Below are 25,276 nucleotides of genomic sequence, written 5' to 3' on the forward strand. Positions count from 1 at the left end.
ATACAGGATAAACAGCGAGTCAGTCTTTCTGACTCCAGCCGTCCTGGAAATATAAATTTTTAGGGCCCTGACTACGTCCAGCAACTTGGAATCCTCCAAGTCCCTAGTAGCCGCAGGCACCACAATAGGTTGGTTCAAGTGAAAAGCTGAGACCACCTTTGGGAGAAACTGAGGACGAGTCCTCAATTCTGCCCTATCTATATGGAAAATCAGATAAGGGCTTTTACAAGACAAAGCCGCCAATTCTGAAACCTGCCTGGCCGACGCCAGGGCCAACAGCATGACCACTTTCCACGTGAGATATTTTAAATCCACAGTCTTAAGTGGTTCGAACCAATGTGATTTCAGGATTGCCAAAACCACATTGAGATCCCAAGGTGCCACTGGGGGCACAAAAGGAGGCTGAATATGCAGTACTCCTTTGACAATAGTCTGAACTTCAGGCAGTGAAGCCAGTTCTTTTTGGAAGAAAATCGACAGAGCCGAAATCTGGACCTTTATGGACCCCAATTTGAGGCCCAACGTCACCCCTGCTTGCAGGAAGTGCAGGAATCGACCCAGTTGAAATTCCTCCGTCGGGGCCTTCATGGCCTCACACCAAGCAACATATTTTCGCCAAATGCGGTGATAATGTCTTGCGGTGACATCCTTCCTGGCTTTGATCAGTCCGGAATACCCTTTTCCTTCAGGATCCGGTGTTCAACCGCCATGCCGTCAAACGCAGCCGCGGTAAGTCTTGGAACAGACAGGGTCCCTGCTGCAGCAGGTCTTGTCTGAGCGGCAGAGGCCAAGGGTCCTCTGTAAGCATCTCTTGAAGTTCCGGGTACCAAGCTCTTCTTGGCCAATCCGGAACCACGAGTATGGTTTTCACTCCTCGCCTTCTTATTATTCTCAGTACCTTGGGTATGAGAGGTAGAGGAGGAAACACATAAACCGACTGGTACACCCATGGTGTCACTAGAGCGTCCACCGCTATCGCCTGAGGGTCTCTTGACTGGGCGCAATATCTTTTCAACTTCTTGTTGAGGCGGGACGCCATCATGTCTACCTGTGGTTTTTCCCACCGGTTGACCAGCATTTGGAAGACTTCTGGATGAAGTCCCCTTTCTCCCGGGTGGCGGTCGTGCCTGCTGAGGAAGTCTGCTTCCAAGTTGTCCACTCCCGGAATGAACACTGCCGTCAGTGCTAACACATGATTCTCTGCCCATCTGAGAATCCTTGTGGCTTCTGCCATCGCCATCCTGCTTCTCGTGCCGCCCTGTCTGTTTACATGGGCGACCGCCGTGATGTTGTCTGACTGGATCAGTACCGGCTGGTTTTGAAGCAGGGGTCTTGCCTGGCTTAGGGCATTGTAAATGGCCCTTAGCTCCAGGATATTTATGTGAAGAGAAATCTCCTGATTTGACCACAGTCCTTGGAAATTTCTTCCCTTTGTGACTGCCCCCCAGCCCCGAAGGCTGGCATCCGTGGTCACCAGGACCCAGTCCTGTATTCCGAATCTGCGGCCCTCTAGTAGATGAGCCCTCTGCAGCCACCACAGCAGCGACACCCTGGTTCTGGCCGATAGGGTTATCCGCTGTTACATCTGGAGATGGGACCCGGACCATTTGTCCAACAGGTCCCACTGGAACGTCCTTGCGTGGAACCTTCCGAATGGAATTGCTTCGTACGAAGCTACCATTTTTCCCAGGACTCGTGTGCATTGATGTACCGACACTTTTCCTGGTTTTAGGATGTCTCTGACCAGAGATGACAATTCCTCGGCTTTTTCCAGTGGAAGAAACACTCTTTTCTGGTCTGTGTCCAGAATCATTCCCAGGAACAGAAGACGTGTCGTCGGGACCAGCTGTGACTTTGGAATGTTTAGAATCCAGCCGTGCTGTTGTAGCACTTCCTGAGAAAGTGCCACCCCCACTATCAACTGTTCTTTGGACCTCGCCTTTATCAGGAGATCGTCCAAGTACGGGATAATTAAAACTCCCTTCTTGCGAAGGAGTATCATCATTTCGGCCATTACCTTGGTAAAGACCCTCGGTGCCGTGGATAACCCAAACGGCAGCGTCTGGAACTGATAGTGACAGTCCTGTACCACAAATCTGAGGTACTCCTGGTGCGGAGGGTAAATGGGGACATGCAGGTACGCATCCTTGATGTCCAGGGATACCATGTAATCCCCCTCCTCCAGGCTCGCAATAACCGCCCTGAGCGATTCCATCTTGAACTTGAACCTTTTGATATAAGTGTTCAAGGCTTTTAAATTTAAGATGGGTCTCACCGAACCGTCCGGTTTCGGTACCACAAACATTGTGGAGTAGTAACCTTTCCTTGCTGAAGGAGGGGTACCTTGACAATCACTTTCTGTGAATACAGTTTTTGCATAGCCACCAACACTGCCTCCCTGGCAGAGGGAATTGCCGGCAAGGCAGATTTTAGGAAACGGCGGTGGGGGGGGGGGGGGATGAGACGTCTCGAATTCCAGCCTGTACCCCTGAGATACTACTTGAAGGACCCAGGGATCCACTTGTGAAAGAGCCCACTGTGTGCTGAAAAACCTGAGACGTGCCCCCACCGTTCCCGATTCCGCCTGAGCAGCCCCAGCGTCATGCTGTGGACTTACCGGACGCAGGGGAGGACTTCTGCTCCTGGGAACTAGCTGTGTGCTGCAGCTTTTTTCCCCCTTCCTCTGCCCCTCGGCAGAAAGGATGAGCCTCTAGCCCGCTTGTTTTTCTGGGGCGAAAGGACTGTACCTGATAATACGGTGCTTTCTTTTGCTGTGGGGTAGCCTGTGGCAAAAAAGTCGATTTCCCAGCAGTAGCTGTGGAAACGAGGTCTGAAAGACCTTCCCCAAAAAGTTCCACCCCTTTATAGGGTAAAACTTCCATGTGCCGTTTGGAGTCGGCATCACCTGACCATTGTCTAGTCCATAACCCCCGTCTGGCGGCAATGGACATAGCGCTTATTTTTTATGCCAGCCGGCAAATATCCCTCTGTGCATCACGCATGTATAAGACCGCGTCTTTTATATGGTCAATCGTTAGCAAAATATTGTCCCTATCCATGGTATCAATGTTTTCCGACAGGGAGTCTGACCACGCAGCAGCAGCACTGCACATCCAAGCTGATGCAATAGCGGGTCTCAATATAATGCCAGTGTGTGTGTATATAGCTTTTAGGGTACTTTCCTGCTTTCTATCAGCAGGTTCTTTTAGGGCGGCCGTATCCGGAGACGGTAGTGCCACCTTCTTTGATAAGCGTGTCAGCGCTTTATCTACCCTAGGGGGTGTTTCCCAGCGTGACCTATCCTCTGGCGGGAAAGGGTACGCAGCCATTAACCGTTTAGAAATGATCAATTTCTTATCTGGGGAAGTCCACGCTTCCTCACACACCTCATTTAATTCGTCAGATGCAGGAAAAACTACTGGTAGTTTTTTCTCACCAAACATAATACCCTTTTTTGTGGTACCTGGGGTATCATCAGAAAATAAGAATTTACTTACCGATAATTCTATTTCTCGTAGTCCGTAGTGGATGCTGGGGACTCCGTCAGGACCATGGGGAATAGCGGGCTCCGCAGGAGACAGGGCACATCTAAAAAGCTTTTTAGGTCACATGGTGTGTACTGGCTCCTCCCCCTATGACCCTCCTCCAAGCCTCAGTTAGGTACTGTGCCCGGACGAGCGTACACAATAAGGAAGGATCTTGAATCCCGGGTAAGACTCATACCAGCCACACCAATCACACCGTACAACTTGTGATCTGAACCCAGTTAACAGTATGATAACAAAACGAAGTAGCCTCTGAAAAAATGGCTCACAACAATAGTAATAACCCGATTTTTGTAACAATAACTATGTACAAGCATTGCAGACAATCCGCACTTGGGATGGGCGCCCAGCATCCACTACGGACTACGAGAAATAGAATTATCGGTAAGTAAATTCTTATTTTCTCTAACGTCCTAGTGGATGCTGGGGACTCCGTCAGGACCATGGGGATTATACCAAAGCTCCCAAACGGGCGGGAAAGTGCGGATGACTCTGCAGCACCGAATGAGAGAACTCCAGGTCCTCTTTAGCCAGAGTATCAAATTTGTAAAATTTTACAAACGTGTTCTCCCCTGACCACGTAGCTGCTCGGCAAAGTTATAATGCCGAGACTCCTCGGGCAGCCGCCCAGGATGAGGCCACCTTCCTTGTGGAATGGGCATCTACATATTTCGGCTGTGGCAGGCCTGCCACAGAATGTGCAAGCTGAATTGTACTACAAATCTAGCGTGCAATAGACTGCTTAGAAGCAGGAGCACCCAGCTTGTTGGGTGCATACAATATAAACAGCAAGTCAGACTTTCTGACTCCAGCCGTCCTAACTATATATATATATATATATATATATATTTTTAGGGCCCTGACAACGTCTAGTAACTTGGAGTCCTCCAAGTCCCCAGTAGCCGCAGGCACCACAATAGGTTGTTTCAGGTGACAACGCTGACACCCCTTTAGGAAGAAACTGGAGACGAGTCCCAGTTCTGCCCTGTTCAAATGGAAAAGTCTAATATGGGCTTTTGTAAAACAAAAACCGCCCATTCTTTTTGACAATCGCCTGGCCGAGGCCAGGACTAACAACATGGTCACTTTCCATGTGAGATATTGGTCAACAGCATGGTCACTTTCCATGTGAGATATTTCAAATCCACAGATTTGAGCGGTTCAAACCAATATGATTTTAAGGAATCCCAACACTATGTTGAGATCTCACGGTGCCCCTAGAGGCACAAAAGAACTGTATATGGAATACACCCTTTACAATCTGGACTTCAGGAACTGAAGTCAATTTTTTCTGGAAGAAAATCTACAGGGCCGAAATTTAAATCTTAATGAACCCCAATTTGAGACTCAAAACACTCCTGTTTTCAGGAAGTGCAGAATCGACCTAGTTGAATTTCCTTCGTGGAGCCTTCCTGGCCTTACCCACGCAACATATTTTCACCACATGTGGTGATGACGTTGTGCGGTCACCTCCTTCCTGGCTTTGACCAAGGTAGGTATGACCTCTTATGGAATGCCTTTTTCCCTTCAGAATCCGGTATTCAACCGCCATGCCGTCAAACGCAGCCGCGGTAATTCTTGGAAAAGACATGGTACTTGCTGAAGCAAGTCCCTTCTTAGCTCCCCAGGCCCTTAGTCCTCTGTGAGCATCTCTTGAAGCTCCGGGTACCAAGTCCCTCTTGGCCCATCCGGAGCCACTAGTATAGTTCATACTCCTCTATGTCTTATAATTCTCAATACCTTGGTTATGAGAAACAGAGGAGGGAACCCATACACTGACTGGTACACCCACGGTGTTACCAGAACATCCACAGCTATCGCCTGAAGGTCTCATGACCTGGCGGAATACCTGTCCCGTTTTTCGGGCGGGACGCTATCATGTCCACCTTTGGTCTTTGCCAACGGTCCACAATCATGCTGAAAAACTTCCCTATGAAGTTTCCACTCTCCCGGGTGGAGGTCATGCCTGCTGAGGAAGTCTGCTTCCCAGTCGTCCACTCCCGGAAAGAACACTGCTGACAGTGCTATCACATGATTTTCCGCCTAGCGAAAAATCCTTGCAGTTTTGTCACTGCCCTCCTGCTTCTTGTGCCGCCCTTTCTGTTTACGTGGGCGACTGCCGTGATGTTATCCCACTGGATCAATACCGGCTGACCTTGAAGCAGAGGTCTTGCTAAGTTTAGAGCCTTATAAATTTGCTCTAAGCTTATTTATGCAGAGAGAATTCTCCAGACTTAATCACACTTCCCTGGAAATTTTTTCCCTGTGTGACTGTTCTCCAGCCTCTCAGGCTGGCCTCCGTGGTCACCGGCATCCAATCCTGAATGCCAAATCTGCGGCCCTCTAGAAGATGAGCACTCTGTAATCACCACAGGAGAGACACCCTTGTCCTTGGATATAGGGTTATCCGCTGATGCATCTGAGGATGCGATCCGGACCATTTGTCCAGCAGATCCCACCGAAGAGTTCTTGCGGGAAATCTGCCGAATGGAATTGCTTCGTAATAAGCCACCATTTTTACCAGGACTCTTGTGCAATGATGCACTGACACTTTTCCTGGTTTTAGGAGGATCCCGATTAGCTCGGAGAACTCCCTGGCTTTCTCCACTGGGAGAAACACGTTTTTCTGGACTGTGTCCAGAATCATCCCTATGAACAGTAGACGTGTCATCGGAAAAAGCTGCGATTTTGGAATATTTAGAATCCACTCGTGCTGACGTAGAACTACTTAAGATAGTGCTACTCCGACCTCCAACTGTTCTCTGGACCTTGCCCTTATCAGGAAAGCGTCCATGTTTCCTTTTAAGAAAAATCATCATTCCGGCCATTACCTTGGTAAAGACCCGGGGCGCCGTGGACAACCCAAACGGCAGCGTCTGAACTGATAGTGACAGTTCTGTACCAGGAACCTGAAGTACCCTTGGTGAGAAGGGCAAATTTGGACCTGTAGGTAAGCGTCCCTGATATCCAGTGACACCATATCGTCCCCTTCTTCCTGGTTCGCTATCACTGCTCTGAGTGACTCCATCTTGATTTGAACGCTTGTATGTAAGTGTTCAAATATTTCAGATCTCACCGAGCCGGTTGGCTTCAGTACCACAATATAGTGTGGGATACTACCCCCTTCCATGTTGTAAGAGGGGTACTTTGATTATCACCTGCTGGGAATACAGCCTGTGAATTGTGTGAGGGGGAGATGTCTCGAATTTCCAATGTACACCTGGGATACTACATGTAGGATCCCGGAGTTCCCTTGCGAGTGAGCCCCCTGCGTACTGAAACTCTTGAGATGACCCCCTACCGCACCTGAGTCCGCTTGTACGGCCCCAGCGTTATGCTGCGGACTTGGCAGAAGCTGTGAGGGGCTTCTGTTCCTGGGAATGGGCTGCTTGCTGCAGTCTTCTTCCCTTTCCTCTACCCCTGGGCAGATATGACTGGCCTTTGCCCGCCTGCCCCTATGGGGACGAAAGGACTGAGACTGAAAAGACTGTGTCCTTTTTTGCCGATATGTGATTCGGGGTAACAAAAAGTGGATTTTTCAGCTGTTGCCATGGCCACCAGGTCCGATGGACCGCCCCTTTATACGGCAATACTTCCACATGCCGTCTGGAATCTGCCTCACCTGACCACTGTCGTGTCTTCGTCTGGCAGATATGTAAATCACATTTACTCTTGATGCCAGAATGCAAATATCCCTCTGCGCATCACGCATATATAGAAATGCATCCTTAAAATGCTCTATAGTCAATAAAATCTTGTCCCTGTCAAGGGTATCAAAATTTTCAGTCAGGAAATCCGACCAAGCCCCCTCAGCGCTGCACATCCAGGCTGAGGCGATTGCTGGTCGTAGTATAACACCAGTATGTGTGTATATACTGTCATGATATTTTTCAGCTTCCTATCAGCTGGCTTCTTGAGGGCGGCCGTATCTAGAGACGGTAACGCCATGTTTTTATAAGCGTGTGAGCGCCTTATCCACCCTAAGGTGTGTTTCCCAACTCGCCCTTACTTCTGGCGGGAAAGGGTATACCGCCCATAACTTTCTATCGGAGGAACCCCACGTATCATCACACACTTCATTTAATTTATCTGATTCAGGCAAAACTACAAGTAGTTTATTCACACCCTACAAAATACCCTTATTTGTGGTACTTGTAGTATCAGAAATATGTAACAGCTCCTTCATTGCCCTTAACATGTAACTCGTGGCCCTAAAGGAAAATTACGTATGTTTCTTCACCGTCGACACTGGGGTCAGTGTCCATGTCTGTGTCTGTCGACCGACTGAGGTAAATGGGCGTTTTTACAAGCCCCTGACGGTGTCTGAGACGCCTGGACCGGTACTAATTTGTCCGCCGGCCATCTCATGTCGTCAACCGTCTTGCAGCGTGTTGACATTATCACGTAATTCCATAAGTAGACCATCCATTCCGGTGTCGACTCCCTAGAGAGTGACATCAACATTACAGGCAATTTGCTCCGCCTCCTCACCAACATTTTCCTCATACATGTCGACACACACGTACCGACATACAGCACACACACAGGGAATGCTCTGATAGAGGACAGGACCCACTAGCCCTTTGGGGAGACAGAGGGAGAGTTTGCCAGCACACACCAAAAGCGCTATAATGTATATAACAACCCTAGAAGGTGTTGTTTCTATATATGCGCTCTTAATATATCATTATATCGCCAATTTATGCCCCCCTTCTCTTTTAACCCTGTTTCTGTAGTGCAGTGCAGGGGAGAGTGTGAGCCTTCCTCACCAGCGGAGCTGATCAGGAAAATGGCGCTGAGTGCTGAGGAGAATAAGCTCCGCCCCCTTTTCGGCGGGCTTTTCCTCCCGGTTTTTTAATAACTGGCCTGGGTTAAAATACATACATATAGCCTTAATGGCTATATGTGATGTATTTATTTGCCAAATAGGTATTTATATTGCTGCCCAGGGCGCCCCCAGCAGCGCCCTGCACCCTCCGTGACCGTGTCAGTGAGCCGTGTGACAACAATGGCGCACAGCTGCAGTGCTGTGCGCTACCTCTCTGAAGACTGTGAAGTCTTCTGCCGCCTGTTTCCGGACCTCCGTTCCGCCGTCTTTCTTCAGCGTCTGTAAGGGGGATCGGCGGCGCGGCTCCGGGACGAACCCCAGGCTGACCTGTGTTCCGACTCCCTCTGGAGCTCAGTGTCCAGTAGCCTAAGACTTCAATCCTCCTGCACGCAGGTGAGTTGCCAGTCTCTCCCCTAAGTCCCTCGTTGCAGTGATCCTGTCGCCAGCAGGAATCACTGATTAGAAACCTAAAAAAAACTTTACTAAATAGCTCCTTAAGAGAGCCATCCAGTTTGCACCCTTCTCGGACGGGCACAAAAACCTAACTGAGGCTTGGAGGAGGGTCATAGGGGGAGGAGCCAGTACACACCATGTGACCTAAAAAGCTTTTTAGATGTGCCCTGTCTCCTGCGGAGCCCGCTATTCCCCATGGTCCTGACGGAGTCCCCGGCATCCACTAGGACGTTAGAGAAATGTGTAATACATTTTTCATAGCCTCAATCATATAACGGGTGGATCTATTGGAGGGTACACTCGTCTCATCATCGTCGACACTGGAGTCGGTATCCGTGTCGACATCTGTATCTGTCATCTGAGGTAGCGGGCGTTTTATAGCCCCTGATGACATTTGAGACGCTTGGACAGGCACAAGCTGAGTAGCCGGCTGTCCTATGTCGTCAAACCTTTTATGTAAGGAGCTGACACTGTCACGTAATTCCTTCCATAAGTCCATCCACACTGGTGTCGACCCCGCAGGGGGTGACATCACATTCACAGGCATTTGCTCCGCCTCCACATCATTATCCTCATCATACATGTCGACACAGCAGTACCGACACACAGCAGACACACAGGGAATGCTCTTACAGAGGACAGGACCCCACAAAGCCCTTTGGGGAGACAGAGGGAGAGTATGCCAGCACACACCAGGGCGCTATATAACACAGGGATATCACTATACAGAGTGTTTTCCCCTATAGCTGCCTATAATATATATATACTGCGCCTAAATTGTGCCCCCCCCTCTCTTTTTTACCCTTTCTGTAGTGCAGGACTGCAGGGGAGAGCCAGGGAGCTTCCTTCCAGCGGAGCTGTGAGGGAAAAATGGCGCCAGTGTGCTGAGGGAGTTGGCTCCGCCCCTTTTTCGGCGGGCTTTCTCCCGCTATTTTATCGTTTCTGGCAGGGGTTAATATACACCTATATAGCCTCTGGGGCTATATATGGTGTTAGTTTTGCCAGCCAAGGTGTTACTATTGCTGCTCAGGGCGCCCCCCCCCAGCGCCCTGCACCCATCAGTGACCGCAGTGTGTGGTGTGCATGAGGAGCAATGGAGCACAGCTGCAGTGCTGTGCGCTACCTTGGAGAAGACAGAAGTCTTCAGCCGCCGATTTTCCGGACCACCTTCTTGTTTCTGGCTCTGTAAGGGGGACGGCGGCGCGGCTCCGGGAACGGACGACGAGGTCGGGTCCTGTGTTCGATCCCTCTGGAGCTAATGGTGTCCAGTAGCCTAAGAAGTCCAAGCTACCACCACTTAGGTAGGTTCGCTTCTTCTCCCCTTAGTCCCTCGTTGCAGTGAGCCTGTTGCCAGCAGGTCTCACTGAAAATAAAAAACCTAAACTATACTTTCTTCTAGGAGCTCAGGAGAGCCCCTAGTGTGCATCCAGCTCAGCCGGGCACAGAAATCTAACTGAGGCTTGGAGGAGGGTCATAGGGGGAGGAGCCAGTGCACACCAGATAGTCCTAAATCTTTCTATAGAGTGCCCAGTCTCCTGCGGAGCCCGTCTATTCCCCATGGTCCTTACGGAGTCCCCAGCATCCACTAGGACGTCAGAGAAATAAGGGGAGACAAAGGGCACCCCTGTCTGGTGCCGTTGAAAATATCAAAACCCCTGGATAGACACCCATTAACATACACCCTAGCAGAGGGGGCAGAATATAAAGCAAAAATGGAATCCAGAAACCTTCCCTGGAAGCCAAACCTACCCAGGACCGATCTCAGGTATCCCCAGTGTAACCTATCAAACGCCTTCTCAGCGTCCAACGATAGGACGAGGAGGGGCGCTCTATTAGCATCACAATATTCCATGACATTGTAAACTCTCCGAGTGTTGTCCGGGGCCTGCCTGCCCGGGACGAAGCCAACCTGATCAGCAGCTATAAGGGAGGGTAATAGAGGGCAAAGACGGTTAGCGATAACCTTAGCAAAAAGCTTCACGTCTGTGTTCAACAGAGCTATCGGCCGGTAGTATTGAACGGACGTGGGAGATTTACCCGGCTTAGGGATAGCAACTATCCGCGCTTCAAGCATCTCCTTCGGGAAACTCCCAGACTCCGACGCCTCGTTGAAGACTGCTAATAACACTGGTGCCAAATCTGCTTTATAAGTTTTGTAGAAATTAGACTGAAATCCATCTGGCCCCGGCGCTTTATCACGTGGAAGACCGTCAATAGCTGCCTCAAGTTCAGGAATAGTCCAGAGAGAGCTGAGGGACAGGCAGGCCTCGGAGTTCAGTGTCGGTAGGGACAGGTCTTTTAAAAAGGACTGAATTTCAGCTTGGGTTGGGGAGTATTAGTATCTGCCTGTAGGTTGTAGAGTCGGGAGTAATACTCTGCAAAGGTGTCTGCTATACTATAAGGGTCAGAGACTCTAGAGCCCGTAGGGGAATAGACAAAATGAAGTCTGGTCTTAGCTCGCTGGCCTCGCAGTTTCCGTGCCAAGAGACGCCCTGCCTTATTTCCAAATACATAAAATCTCTGATTTAATCGGGCAAGATTGCGTTGTACTTCCCGAAGAGAAAAAACGTTAACCCTTTCCCTTGCGGCAAGCAAAAGCTTAAAGGCAGTTCTATTCTGCGGGTCAGCTTTATGAGCTAATTCTAATTTTGCAACTTCACTTTCAGCCAAAAGACGCTCAGCATTTTGAGAACGTTTTAATCGTGAAGCGGCCTGAATGGCAGCCTCCCACATTACAGCCTTACAAGAGCACCAATTATTAAAGACCGAAGTATCCTCGGGTTTGTTAGTTTCTAAATATAACTTTAAGGTTTGCTGCATGGCAAGTGAAGCCTCCTGATGGCATAACAGGAAATTTCCTAGTCTCCAGGGGCCCGGTACGACTTTACGGTCCCCAAGTCTCCACACCACCTTCAGTGGAGAATGGTCAGACCATGTCATTGGTAATATATCAATTTTCGTGATGGCCGGTAGGGACATTCTGTCAGTCAAAACTAGATCGATTTTAGAATATGAGGAGTGGACATGTGAATAAAAGGAGTAATCCCTACTTGTAGGGTGTTTAGTTCTCCACGTATCGTAGAGATCGTACTCTCCTAGCAATTGGCGAAGCCCAAGGGTATTAACAGGGGAGGTTCTGGGTTTAGCTAAGGGGCTTCTAGTGGGGAGAGATCTATAAACAGAAGGGTCTACAACTAAGTTGAAGTCCCCCAATAGCATGACGGCGCCTTTAGCGTGCTTCTGTATCAGGGATAATAGTTTCCTACAAAAGGAGAGTTGACCAGAGTTAGGTGCGTAGCAAGATGCCAAAGTAACAGTAGTATCCTCGAGCTGTCCAATTAATATTAAATACCTGCCTTCGGGGTCAACGAGTTGGGATTCGAGAGAGAATGGGCAGTCACGCAAGATCAGTATAGCAACTCCGGCCTTTTTTACGGGACCATTAGCCATGTAGCAGGTAGGGAAATGATTATCGCAGAGTCTGGGGGGATCTAATTTCCTAAAATGAGTTTCCTGGATAGCGACCACATTCGCCTTCAGTTTGTAGAAAGAAGATAAGGCCAATCTACGCTTCTGTGGGGAATTCAACCCCTTTACATTCAGTGATACCAAATTAACCATGATAAACTAACCAGGAGGAGGAGCATCCGCTGAAACCAGAAAATACCATTAAAGAGGTACAGTACCCTGAACACAGGGTGAAAGAAAAAAAAAGCATGGGGGGGAACGAGACACAAAGGGAGACACACAGGGGAGGACAAAGAGAGAGAGGAGAGAAATACAATACACAAAACAAAGAAAGCCGACTCCGTGTAGAGACAAAGTCATAGTAAGACGCCAAAACATACAGCGCCTCACCCAGCAAGGTTGGGAGGTTAGTGGCCAACCTCCCCGCAATCAAATAACCAAAAATTTGTAAACATTATAAACAAACAATCGCACATGGCATATCAAAGGAATGTGAGTAAGAATGGTATGATAGGCTAATTTGTAATGAGTCACAGGGTCCCGGAACCGGCAAAGAGTAATACTGTAATTACAGCAACAAGACGGCCCAAAGGGGGGCGTACAAACCAGGCCAGAACCCCGTGACACAACAACTATCTTTAAAGAAAAAAGCCCCGTCTTACAATGATATCAAAAGTATGAAACATGAAGTAATAAGGCAATTGACTTATAGTTAACACTGAAACAAGTACTATCTTATAGAAACAATGCAGGTCCTATAATGGCCATTCTTGGCAGGGAGAGTACCGCAGTGGGAAGGGCCTACTTCCCAACCGTCGACCAGTCCAGCTGAAGTCGGCGGTCAGGGGAGCCGGCCCCTTGATCTCCAGCTATATTCCATTTGTGAAGAAGTCTCATACCGTCCTCGACCGATGACACCACAATAGTTGAACCTTCTCTAGAAATCAATAAACGCGTGGGAAAACCCCATCTATATATGACTCCAGCTTTCCGAAGGGCCGCGGTGACGGGCTGAAAGGAACGCCTCCTGATTAGGGTGTGTTGTGATAGGTCTCCAAAAAGTTGAAGCTGGCCCAAAGCTTTCACTGTGTCAGAGGTAGGTCTAGCCGCTTTAAGCAGGGATTCTTTAATGTGAAAAAAATGGACTCTAATTAGGACATCCCTCGACGCACCTTCAGGAGCGCTGCGGGCCTTCGGAACTCTATGAATACGGTCCAATAACAAGTCCGCAGATGTAGCTAAGGGTAGCAGCTTCTTGAATATTTCGATTGTATAGTCATGTAGGCTGGTATTAGATACGGATTCAGGAACCCCTCTTAGCTTGAGATTATTTCTGCGTGAGCGGTCCTCCAAGTCTGCTACTTTATCCCGCAAAGCTGCCACTTCCCCCTCAAGAGTATCATGGGAGTCAATAAGGGTATTATGAGAGCTCACCACCTCACCCATCTTTGTTTCCAAATGTCCGGTCCTCTCGCCCAGGTCCTCAACGGAGCGCTGGCAGGATTGCAGCATAGTACGGAATTCTGACGCCACCTCATCTTTAAACTGGTGTAACAAAAGCTTCATGGCGCCCACCGTTAAGGCTTCACTGTCCTCCAGGCGTGGAGAGGAGGGGGAATCCTGAGATGGGGGTAAGGTCATCAGAGGTGAGGAAGTCGTAGGTGTGGGATCCGATCCGGTGGCAGAAGCCCCAGGCCCTTGAGACTTATTACGATAAGGGAAGGGCTTGAAAAAGGCAACTTGGGAAATTGACTTGGAGGCTTTATTCTTTTTTGGGGCCATCTTGTATCACCTTGAGAAAATAGAAGAACCCCAGTAGAAAGGAGGATTTCGTCTAAGGCCCAGAACGGCAGATATCCTCTTCGCCACGTGCGTGATTGTGTCAGCTAAAATGATTGCGGGGAGCTTCGGGGGAGACACATTGGGAAGGTGCCTACATCTTATAGGTACAGCAGGGTGCCCGACTCCTGTGGGTAGATGCCATCAATTACTCAACAGAGAGGGTCCAGTGGACCTAATGGAGAATGTGGAAGCAGTTGCAGGATCAGAGGGCTGGACTCTCCTTATGCTCTGAGCTCTGACCTGTCCCACCGCTAAGCCACGCCCCCTTCTTTAAATTTATTTTTTTAAGAGCAGCTGGAGCGGCCCCAGAGTGTGCCCGGGGGATAGAGGCACCAATAGAATCCCCCCAAGCAGCGGCAGAAGGAGATCCGAGCCGCCTCCGCAGCACACGCCGCGAGGGGTTCAGGTGTGGGCGCAATGCCAGTAAGCAAAATGTCGCCGCCAGACCTCCGTGGAGACCACCGGCCGTCTAGGTCCTCGGAGGCCCCCAGCTGAGCAGCCGGGAACGGGAGCGGGTGCAGCGGCGGGTACTGTGCGTAGGCCGGGGTCCCCCAGTCCGGGCGCTGGTGAGCGGGTGAAGCAGCCGCGGCGGGAGAGAGCGGCAGAGTCCGCCCGCCCTCGGCTCTCCTAGGCGCAACCGCGGTGACCGGCGGGTCTCTGTCCGAGGTAAGGGGGCAGCGGGCAACACTCACCTCCCCACGGAGCAATATATTGAGAGGCGTCGGGCAGCAAAGTAGAGTCCCGATGTGTGGGGGGGGGGGGGCACCCTCCGCGGCGAACTCCAGCCACACAAGGCCTCTTCCTCCGGGGCAGCAGCAAAATAGAGGTCCCGGCTTCTCCTGGGTCAGAAGGCTGCAACCCGCACGGGTGCAGGAGACTCCCGCCGGCTCCGCGGACCTCTCTGCCCTATACAGGAAGACCCCAGCTGATAAAGGGGGGTCCCCAAGATTACCAGGGAGCAGCAGAATATCGTTTAATAACGTTTTATATGGGCGTAAGACAGGAGCTCCAGTGAAACACGTCTGCCCAGATCTGCAGCTAGGCCACGCCCCTTGACACAGCTTTTGTATTGCAGCATTTACTACTTCCCATTCTGGAATAGAAACTGGCAAGGCGGATTTGAAAAATTGGCGGGGGGGCATCTCCTGAAACTCCAGTTTGTACCTTTGGGACACTATTTCCAAGACCCAAGGATCTAGGCCCGATTGAACCCAGACCTGACTGCAGAATCGGAGACGGTACCCCACCGGTACGGACTTTTGCTCCTGGGCGCCCGACACAGCAGGCGACCTTTTTCCCCTTCCTCTACATTTTGAAGCGAGGAAGGACGAACCCCTTCCTTTTTTGTATTTATTAGGCCGAAAGGACTGCATCTGATAATGGGGTGCCTTTTTCTGTTGTGCGGGAACATAAGGAAGAAAAGTTGACTTAGCCGCAGTAGCGGTAGACACCAGGTCAGCGAGGCAGTCCCCAAACAAGACACTACCTTTATAAGGGAGAGCTTCCATAGCTTTCTTGGAGTCGGCATCAGCATTCCATTGATGAATCCACAGCGCTCTCCTGGCCGAGACTGCCATGGCATTGGCCCTTGATCCCAAGAGGCCAATATCCCTCGCCGCATCCTTTATGTAAGCAGCAGCATCCCTGATAAAACCAAGAGTCAAAAGAATGTTATCCTCATCAAGGGTATCCATGTCAGATGCCAAATTATAAGCCCACTTAGCAATAACACTACTCACCCATGCCGACGCCATGGCAGGCCTGAGGAGTGCACCCGTAGTAACATAAATGGCCTTTGATGTCGTTTCCTGCTTGCGATCCGCAGGATCCTTGAGGGCCGCCGTGTCCGGAGACGGAAGCGCCACCTTTTTGGACAATCCGGACAGAGCCTTGTCCACATTGGGAGATGACTCCCACTTCTCCCTGTCGTCAGAGGGGAAAGGATATGCCATAAAAATCCTCTTGGGTATCTGCCACCTTTTGTCAGGCGACTCCCAAGCCTTTTCACAAAGAGCGTTCAGTTCATGAGAGGGGGGAAACTTCACCTCAGGCTTTTTCCCTTTAAATAAACAAACCCTTGTATCTGGAACAGCAGGTTCCTCAGAGATATGTAAAACATCTTTAATAGCCACAATCATGTACTGAATACTCTTTACCAATTTGTATGTAAAGTGGTTTCACTAAAGTCGACACTGGAATCAGAGTCCGTGTCGGTATACGTATCTGCTATCTGGGTAAAGGAACGTTTCTGTGACCCTGAGGGGGCCTGTACCTGAGACCAGGCGTCCTCCATGGATTTTCTCCACGTTTGTGTCTGAGAATCAGATTTATCCAGCCTCTTAGACAATAACGCCACATTTGCATTCAACGTACTCAACATATTCACCCAATCAGCAGTCGGCTGTGCCGACAGAGCCACTAACATCCTTCTCTGCGCCCCCAGTAACTTCCTCCAGGGAGGAGCACTCAGCATCAGACATGTCGACACACGGTACCGACACACACTCACACTGGCAAAAGGGGACAGACCCACAGGGAAGCCTGTAGAGAGAACACAGAGCTCTGAGTATGCCAGCTCACACCCCAGCGCCCATATACTACTAAAAAAATAATATATGATATCTGCGCTGTATTATATAGCACCAATTTACTGTGCCCCCCGTTTTGCTCCCAGTACTTGTAAGGAGAGTGGAGGTCCGGGCCAGCGTCTCTGCATTTACTGTGAAGAGAGAAAATGGCGCTGGTAAGCTGTGCGGCTAAGCCCCGCCCCTTCCTGGCGCGCTGTAGTCCCGCTCAAATGTAAATTTTTTATACTGGCGGGGGTTTTATATACAGTGCCCAGGCACCCTGTGAGTGCCGTTGGTGTGTGGGAGCATGGAGCGCAGCGCGACCGCTGCGCTGTACCTCCGTTACTGAAGTCTTCTGTCGTCACTGAAGTCTTCTGCCTTCTGCATACTCACCCGGCTTCTATCTTTTGGCTTCTGTGAGGGGGTTGACGGCACGGCTCCGGGAACAAGCAGCTAGGCGCACCAAGTGATCGAACCCTCTGGAGCTAATGGTGTCCAGTAGCCTAAGAAGCAGATCCCTTAACTCAGCAGAAGTAGGTCTGACTTCTCTCCCCTCACCCCCACGAAGCAGGGAACCTGTAGCCAGCAGGACTCTCTGAAAATAAAAAACCTAACAAAGTCTTTTCAGAGAAACTCAGTAGAGCTCCCCTAGTGTGTGTCCAGTCTCTCCTGGGCACAGAATCTAACTGAGGTCTGGGGGAGGGGCATAGAGGGAGGAGCCAGTTCACACCCAGTAAAAGTCTTTATAGTGTGCCCATGTCTCCTGTGGATCCCGTCTATACCCCATGGTCCTTTTGGAGTCCCCAGCATCCTCTAGGACGTAAGAGAAATATTTGGCATCATATCTAATTAGGCCTTTGGCCATTTTTTCCAGGTGTATCTCTGGTGTGAGGGTATACTTACAGGTGACATCGTATGTTAAGAACCCACACTGTGAAGGAACATTCACTGAATATATATGAGGATGAAAAATAAAATTCAAGCATTTCTATAAGGCTACATACTGAGCGCAATTGTTTTGTGTTATAATATATAATAAGAATTTACTTACCGATAATTCTATTTCTCGTAGTCCGTAGTGGATGCTGGGGACTCCGTCAGGACCATGGGGAATAGCGGCTCCGCAGGAGACAGGGCACAAAAATAAAGCTTTAGGATTAGGTGGTGTGTACTGGCTCCTCCCCCTATGACCCTCCTCCAAGCCTCAGTTAGGATACTGTGCCCGGACGAGCGTACACAATAAGGAAGGATATTGAATCCCGGGTAAGACTCATACCAGCCACACCAATCACACCGTATAACTTGTGATCTGAACCCAGTTAACAGTATGACAAACGTAGGAGCCTCTGAACAGACGGCTTACAACAATAACAACCCGAATTTGTTTGTAACAATAACTATGTACAAGTATTGCAGACAATCCGCACTTGGGATGGGCGCCCAGCATCCACTACGGACTACGAGAAATAGAATTATCGGTAAGTAAATTCTTATTTTCTCTAACGTCCTAAGTGGATGCTGGGGACTCCGTCAGGACCATGGGGATTATACCAAAGCTCCCAAACGGGCGGGAGAGTGCGGATGACTCTGCAGCACCGAATGAGAGAACTCAAGGTCCTCCTCAGCCAGGGTATCAAATTTGTAGAATTTTGCAAACGTGTTTGCCCCTGACCAAGTAGCAGCTCGGCAGAGTTGTAATGCCGAGACCCCCCGGGCAGCCGCCCAGGATGAGCCCACTTTCCTTGTGGAATGGGCCTTGACAGATTTAGGTTGTGGCAAGCCTGCCACAGAATGTGCAAGTTGAATTGTGCTACAAATCCAACGAGCAATCGTCTGCTTAGAAGCAGGAGCACCCATCTTGTTGGGTGCATACAATATAAACAGTGAGTCAGACTTTCTGACTCCCGCCGTTCTTGAAATATATATTTTCAATGCCCGGACCACGTCCAACAACTTGGAATCCTCCAAATCGTTAGTAGCCGCAGGCACCACAATAGGCTGGTTCAGGTGAAACGCTGACACCACCTTAGGCAGAAAATGAGGACGCGTCCGCAGTTCTGCCCTGTCCGTATGGAAAATCAGATATGGGCTCTTATATGATAAAGCCGCCAATTCTGATACTCTCCTGGCTGAAGCCAGGGCCAGTAGCATGGTTACTTTCCATGTAAGATACTTCAACTCCACCGATTTGAGCGGCTCAAACCAATGGGATTTGAGAAAATCCAAGACTACATTAAGATCCCACGGTGCCACTGGGGGCACAACCGGGGGCTGTATATGTAGTACTCCTTTTACAAAAGTCTGGACTTCAGGAACTGAAGCCAATTCTTTCTGGAAGAAAATCGACAGGGCCGAAATTTGAACCTTAATGGACCCCAATTTGAGGCCCATAGACAATCCTGTTTGCAGGAAATGTAGGAATCGACCCAGTTGAAATTCCTCCGTGGGGGCCTTCCTGGCCTCACACCACGCAACATATTTTCTCCAAATGCGGTGATAATGTTGTGCAGTCACCTCCTTCCTGGCTTTTACCAGTGTAGGAATGACCTCTTCCGGAATGCCTTTTTCCCTTAGAATTCGGCGTTCAACCGCCATGCCGTCAAACGCAGCCGCGGTAAGTCTTGGAATAGACACGGTCCCTGCTGAAGCAGGTCCCGTCTTAGAGGTAGAGGCCACGGATCCTCCGTGAGCATCTCTTGAAGTTCCGGGTACCAAGTTCTTCTTGGCCAATCCGGAGCCACTAGTATCGTTCTTACTCCCTTTTGCCGTATAATTCTCAGTACTTTTGGTATGAGAGGCAGAGGAGGGAACACATACACTGACTGGAACACCCACGGTGTTACCAGAGCGTCCACAGCTATTGCCTGAGGGTCTCTTGACCTGGCGCAAAACCTGTCCAGTTTTTTGTTGAGGCGGGACGCCATCATATCCACCATTGGTTTTTCCCAACGGTTCACAATCATGTGGAAGACTTCTGGATGAAGTCCCCACTCTCCCGGGTGTAGATCGTGTCTGCTGAGGAAGTCTGCTTCCCAGTTGTCCACTCCCGGAATGAATACTGCTGACAGTGCTATCACATGATCTTCCGCCCAGCGAAGAATCCTTGCAGCTTCTGCCATTGCTGTCCTGCTTCTTGTGCCGCCCTGTCTGTTTACGTGGGCGACTGCCGTGATGTTGTCCGACTGGATCAACACCGGCTGACCCTGAAGCAGGGGTTTTGCCAGACTTAGAGCATTGTAAATCGCTCTTGGCTCCAGTATATTTATATGAATAGACATCTCCAGGCTTGACCATACTCCCTGGAAGTTTCTTCCCTGTTTGACCGCTCCCCAGCCTCTCAGACTGGCATCCGTGGTCACCAGGACCCAGTCCTGTATGCCGAATCTGCGGCCCTCTAACAGATGAGCACTCTGCAACCACCACAGAAGAGACACCCTTGTCCGTGGCGATAAGGTTATCCGCTGATGCATCTGCAGATGTGATCCGGACCATTTGTCCAGCAGATCCCACTGAAAAGTTCGTGCGTGGAATCTGCCGAATGGAATCGCTTCGTAAGAAGCCACCATCTTTCCCAGGACTCTTGTGCATTGATGCACAGACACTTTCCCTGGTTTTAGGAGGTTCCTGACAAGTTCGGATAACTCCCTGGCTTTCTCCTCCGGAAGAAACACCTTTTTCTGAACCGTGTCCAGAATCATTCCCAGGAACAGCAGACGTGTCGTCGGGGTCAACTGAGATTTTGGAAAATTCAGAATCCACCCGTGTTGTTGCAGCACTAGTCGGGTTAGTGCTACTCCGTCCTCCAGCTGTTCTCTGGACCTTGCCCTTATCAGGAGATCGTCCAAGTAAGGGATAATTAATACGCCTCTTCTTCGCAGAAGAATCATCATTTCGGCCATTACCTTGGTAAAGACCCGAGGTGCCGTGGACAATCCAAACGGCAGCGTCTGAAACTGATGACAGTTTTGCACCACGAACCTGAGGTACCCTTGATGTGAAGGGCAAATTGGGACATGCAGGTAAGCATCCTTTATGTCCAGGGACACCATAAAGTCCCCTTCTTCCAGATTCGCTATCACTGCTCTGAGTGACTCCATCTTGAACTTGAATTTTTGTATGTACAGGTTCAAAGATTTCAGATTTAGAATAGGTCTTACCGAGCCGTCCGGCTTCGGTACCACAAATAGCGTGGAGTAATACCCCTTTCCCTGTTGTAGGAGGGGTACCTTGACTATCACCTGCTGAGAAAACAGCTTGTGAATGGCTTCCAATACCGTCGCCCTGTCTGAGGGAGACGTTGGCAAAGCAGACTTTAGGAACCTGCGAGGGGGAGACTTCTCGAATTCCAACCTGTAACCCTGAGATACTACCTGCAGGATCCAGGGGTCCACCTGTGAGCAAGCCCACTGTGCGCTGAAATTCTTGAGTCGACCCCCCACCGCTCCTGAGTCCGCTTGTAAGGCCCCAGCGTCATGCTGAGGGCTTTGCAGAACCCTGAGAGGGCTTCTGTTCCTGGGCAGGGGCTGCTTGCTGCCCTCTCTTTACCCCTTCCTCTGCCCCGAGGCAGATATGACTGTCCTTTTGTCCGCTTGTTCTTATAGGACCGAAAGGACTGCGGCTGAAAAGACGGTGTCTTTTTCTGTTGGGAGGGGGTCTGAGGTAAAAAGGTGGATTTTCCGGCAGTTGCCGTGGCCACCAGATCCGATAGACCGACGCCAAATAATTCCTCCCCTTTATACGGCAATACTTCCATATGTCGTTTGGAATCCGCATCACCTGACCACTGTCGCGTCCATAAACTCCTTCTGGCAGATATGGACATCGCATTTACTCTCGACTCCCTGGGGGGTGACATCACCATTATCGGCAATTGCTCTGCCTCCACACCAACATCGTCCTCATACATGTCGACACACACGTACCGACACACAGCAGACACACAGGGAATGCTCTTATCGAAGACAGGACCCCACTAGCCCTTTGGGGAGACAGAGGGAGAGTTTGCCAGCACACACCCAAGCGCTATAATATATATGGGAACAACCTTATATAAGTGTTGTTCCTTATAGCAGCTTAAATATATCAAAATATCGCCAAAAAATGCCCCCCCTCTCTGTTTTACCCTGTTTCTGTAGTGCAGTGCAGGGGAGAGTCCTGGGAGCCTTCCTCACAGCGGAGCTGAGCAGGAAAATGGCGCTGTGTGCTGAGGAGAATAAGCCCCGCCCCCTATTTCAGCGGGCTTTTCTCCCGGAGTTTTAGATATCTGGCATGGGTTAAATACATACATATAGCCTCAATGGCTATATGTGATGTATTCTTTTGCCATAAAGGTATTAAATATTGCTGCCCAGGGCGCCCCCAGCAGCGCCCTGCACCCTCCGTGACCGCTTGGTGTGAAGTGTGTGACAACAATGGCGCACAGCTGCAGTGCTGTGCGCTACCTTCATGAAGACTGAAGAGCCTTCTGCCGCCTGTTTCCGGACCTTCAATCTTCAGCATCTGTAAGGGGGGTCGGCGGCGCGGCTCCGGGACGAACCCCAGGGTGAGACCTGTGTTCCGACTCCCTCTGGAGCTAATGGTGTCCAGTAGCCTAAGAATCCAATCCATCTTGCACGCAAGTGAGTTGAAATTCTCTCCCCTAAGTCCCTCGATGCAGTGAGCCTGTTGCCAGCAGGACTCACTGAAAATAAAAAACCTAAAAACTTTTTCTAAGCAGCTCTTTAGGAGAGCCACCTAGATTGCACCCTGCTCGGACGGGCACAAAAACCTAACTGAGGCTTGGAGGAGGGTCATAGGGGGAGGAGCCAGTACACACCACCTAATCCTAAAGCTTTATTTTTGTGCCCTGTCTCCTGCGGAGCCGCTATTCCCCATGGTCCTGACGGAGTCCCCAGCATCCACTTAGGACGTTAGAGAAATATATATATATATATATATATATATATATATATATATACATATACACACACACACACATACACATACATACACACATATATACACAGATCGGCACTCGCCTAACCTCGGGTAGAATGTTTCGGAGCCCTCTGGAATATGATTATCCATACAGCAGCAATCTCCAATCAGCGGCACTCAGAGACTGGAAAGGCGTGGATTAGTTAAACATTCTTGTGCTTTAATGTGTCACGTCAACCTGCATTTCAACGTTTCGGGGCACAAACGCCCCTTTGTCAAGGTGAGCAGGACAGAAAGTAAATACTGAATAAAATCAAATACCTTTATAGTGATATTTTATTTTTTTCACTATTTACTTTCTGTTCTGCTCACCTTGACAAAGGGGCGTTTGTGCCCCGAAACGTTGGAATGCAGGTTGACGTGACACATTAAAGCACAAGAATGTTTAACTAATCCACGCCTTTCCAATCTTTGAGTGCCGCTGATTGGAGATTGCTGCTGTATGTATATATATATATATCTATCTATATCTATATATCTATATCTATATATATCTATCTATATATACATACACACACACATACATTTTTTTTTTCTTATCTATCTGCTGACCTTGGGAACATATGTCCATTTTCTTTAACTTCATGACAGGGAAAGTGGTGCTTTATGTCGGGCTTGTTAATCCAGGTCTGAATGTTAACGACTTCCTTGCGGTCATCATCTGACATAGACGAGCTGTCAATCTCATCTGGAGGAAAGTTATGAGAAATAAAATAATTATGCTAAACTCTTCAGCAATTAAATAAGTGTGAAGAATGTAAATTAGCAGTACAGCTCTAAGCATTATACAATGTAGTTTATTTACCACCAAAAATGCACAAGTATAAACATATATGTGGCAAACCTCTATATACTATAACTCACTCATGCACGCCTCTCTCTGATCACAGCTATTAATATACTGCCATCTACAGGCCAAGGTCAATTACAACAAAATATGTTTAGCATGACATTCACAAATGTTTTCAATAAACTATATATGCATAAAACTCAAATATTCTACTTAGCACTTTAACTGCTTGGATGACAACCCTGTAATAAACAAGAAAGAAGATTTATGTTCTTACCTGGTTAAATCCTTTTCTTCTACTCCATAGGGGGCACCGGGGACCCTGATTTTGTTTCCTTTTATTTATTTTTCTTCAGAGCGGACAGTGAAAAGCATCCTATAGGACGCCCTCACAGCATCTCCAACACCCTGCGCCGGTGTTGGCAGCACTGGTGACTGGGTTGGTGACATCCGCCGCAGGACTCCAGAGAGAGAGAGCACCTAGCTCCCTGTGAGTATATGATTCACTGCCAGCACCTGCTTCCTCCACCGGCACTGGGTGTCCTATAGGACGCCTTTCACTGTCCGCTCTGAAAAAAAATAGAGAGAACAAAATCAGGATTCCCTGTGCCCTTTAGTGGAGGAAGAAGAAATAAAATCCATCTTTGGCAGCACCTTAAAGTTGCAGTTAAAGATCATGTATGATACCACATGCATCAGATTAGTTTATGAACTCTACCTGTGTCACATTCTTCTTCGTCTCCGATGCTGAACACAGGTTTAACACCCCGGTAGGGCTTTCCCACTCTATCACTGCTGCTGACATGTCTGCTGGGTGGAGGAGAACAAATAGGATTTTGGTTACCTACCGGTAAATCCTTTTCTCGTAGTCCATAAGGGATACTGGGGTCACTTAGTACGATGGGTATAGATGGGGTCGAAAGAAACTGGTGCACTTTAAATTTCTTCAACTGGGTATGCTGGATCCTCCACTCTATGCCCCCTCCTACAGCCAGTCTAGGTAAAACTGTGCCCAAAGGAGAATGGACATACTTGAGAGAAGGAACATAACAACAATGGAGTAGTGAGATTCACACATCAGCACACCACAACATAAACAGACTAGCAACGGCTGGTAACAAAACAGCAACAGCTGAACAGGTAAACATAAACTTTTACAGTAGACAAACCTGCAGAAAAGTCAACGCACCGAGGCGGGCACCCAGTATCCCTTATGGACAAGAAAAGGATTTACCGGTGGGTAACCAAAATCCTATTTTCTCTAGCATCCATAAGGGACACTGGGGTCACTTAGTACGATGGGAACGTCCCAAAGCTTCCAGAACGGGCAGGAATGTGCAAAGACGTCTGCAGCACCGCCTGTCCAAACTGGGTATCCTCTTTGGCCAGGTTATCAAACCTGTAGAACTTCACAAAGGTGTTCTACCACAACCAGGTAGCAGCTCGGCATAGTTGCAAGGCCGAGACTCCACAGGCAGCCGCCCAGGAAGATCCCACCGATCTTGTAGAGTGGGCCTTCAGAGGCTGAGGAACAGGTAAGGCGGTCGACACATAAGCCTGTTGGATAGTAAGCCTAAGCCAACGAGCAATGGACTGCTTAGAAGCAGGGCACCCCTTTTTCTGCGCATCATAGAGCACAAACAAGGAATCAGTCTTTCCAATCCAAGCTGTCCTCTTGACATAGATCTTCAATGCTTGCACAGCATCCAATGCCTCCTGAGGAACAGAAGAGCGAGAATTAGACAGGACCACAATAGGTCGGTTCCAGTGGAATGCAGAGACAAATTTCGGCAGGAACTGCTGCCTA

The 25,276-nt window shown here is 49.2% G+C and overlaps 1 protein-coding gene across 8 annotated transcripts in view; it reads right to left on the minus strand.

The window, feature by feature from the left end:
• TBC1D23 (TBC1 domain family member 23) overlaps positions 1-25,276 on the minus strand; it is a 365,222-nt gene that overhangs the window by 31,151 nt on the left and 308,795 nt on the right. For 6 of the 8 annotated variants that reach the window (XM_063956244.1, XM_063956245.1, XM_063956242.1 and 3 more), the window contains 2 exons: positions 24,188-24,279; positions 23,232-23,367 (listed from right to left, as the gene is read on the minus strand). In XM_063956244.1, the coding sequence (XP_063812314.1) occupies positions 23,232-23,367; positions 24,188-24,279 (228 nt within the window). The remainder of the gene's footprint in view (positions 1-23,231; positions 23,368-24,187; positions 24,280-25,276) is intronic. The other 2 variants (XM_063956246.1, XM_063956243.1) reach the window with 1 other exon arrangement.

Source organism: Pseudophryne corroboree, chromosome 2 (genome assembly GCF_028390025.1).
Source record: "Pseudophryne corroboree isolate aPseCor3 chromosome 2, aPseCor3.hap2, whole genome shotgun sequence".
NCBI classification, from domain to species: Eukaryota; Metazoa; Chordata; class Amphibia; order Anura; family Myobatrachidae; genus Pseudophryne; species Pseudophryne corroboree.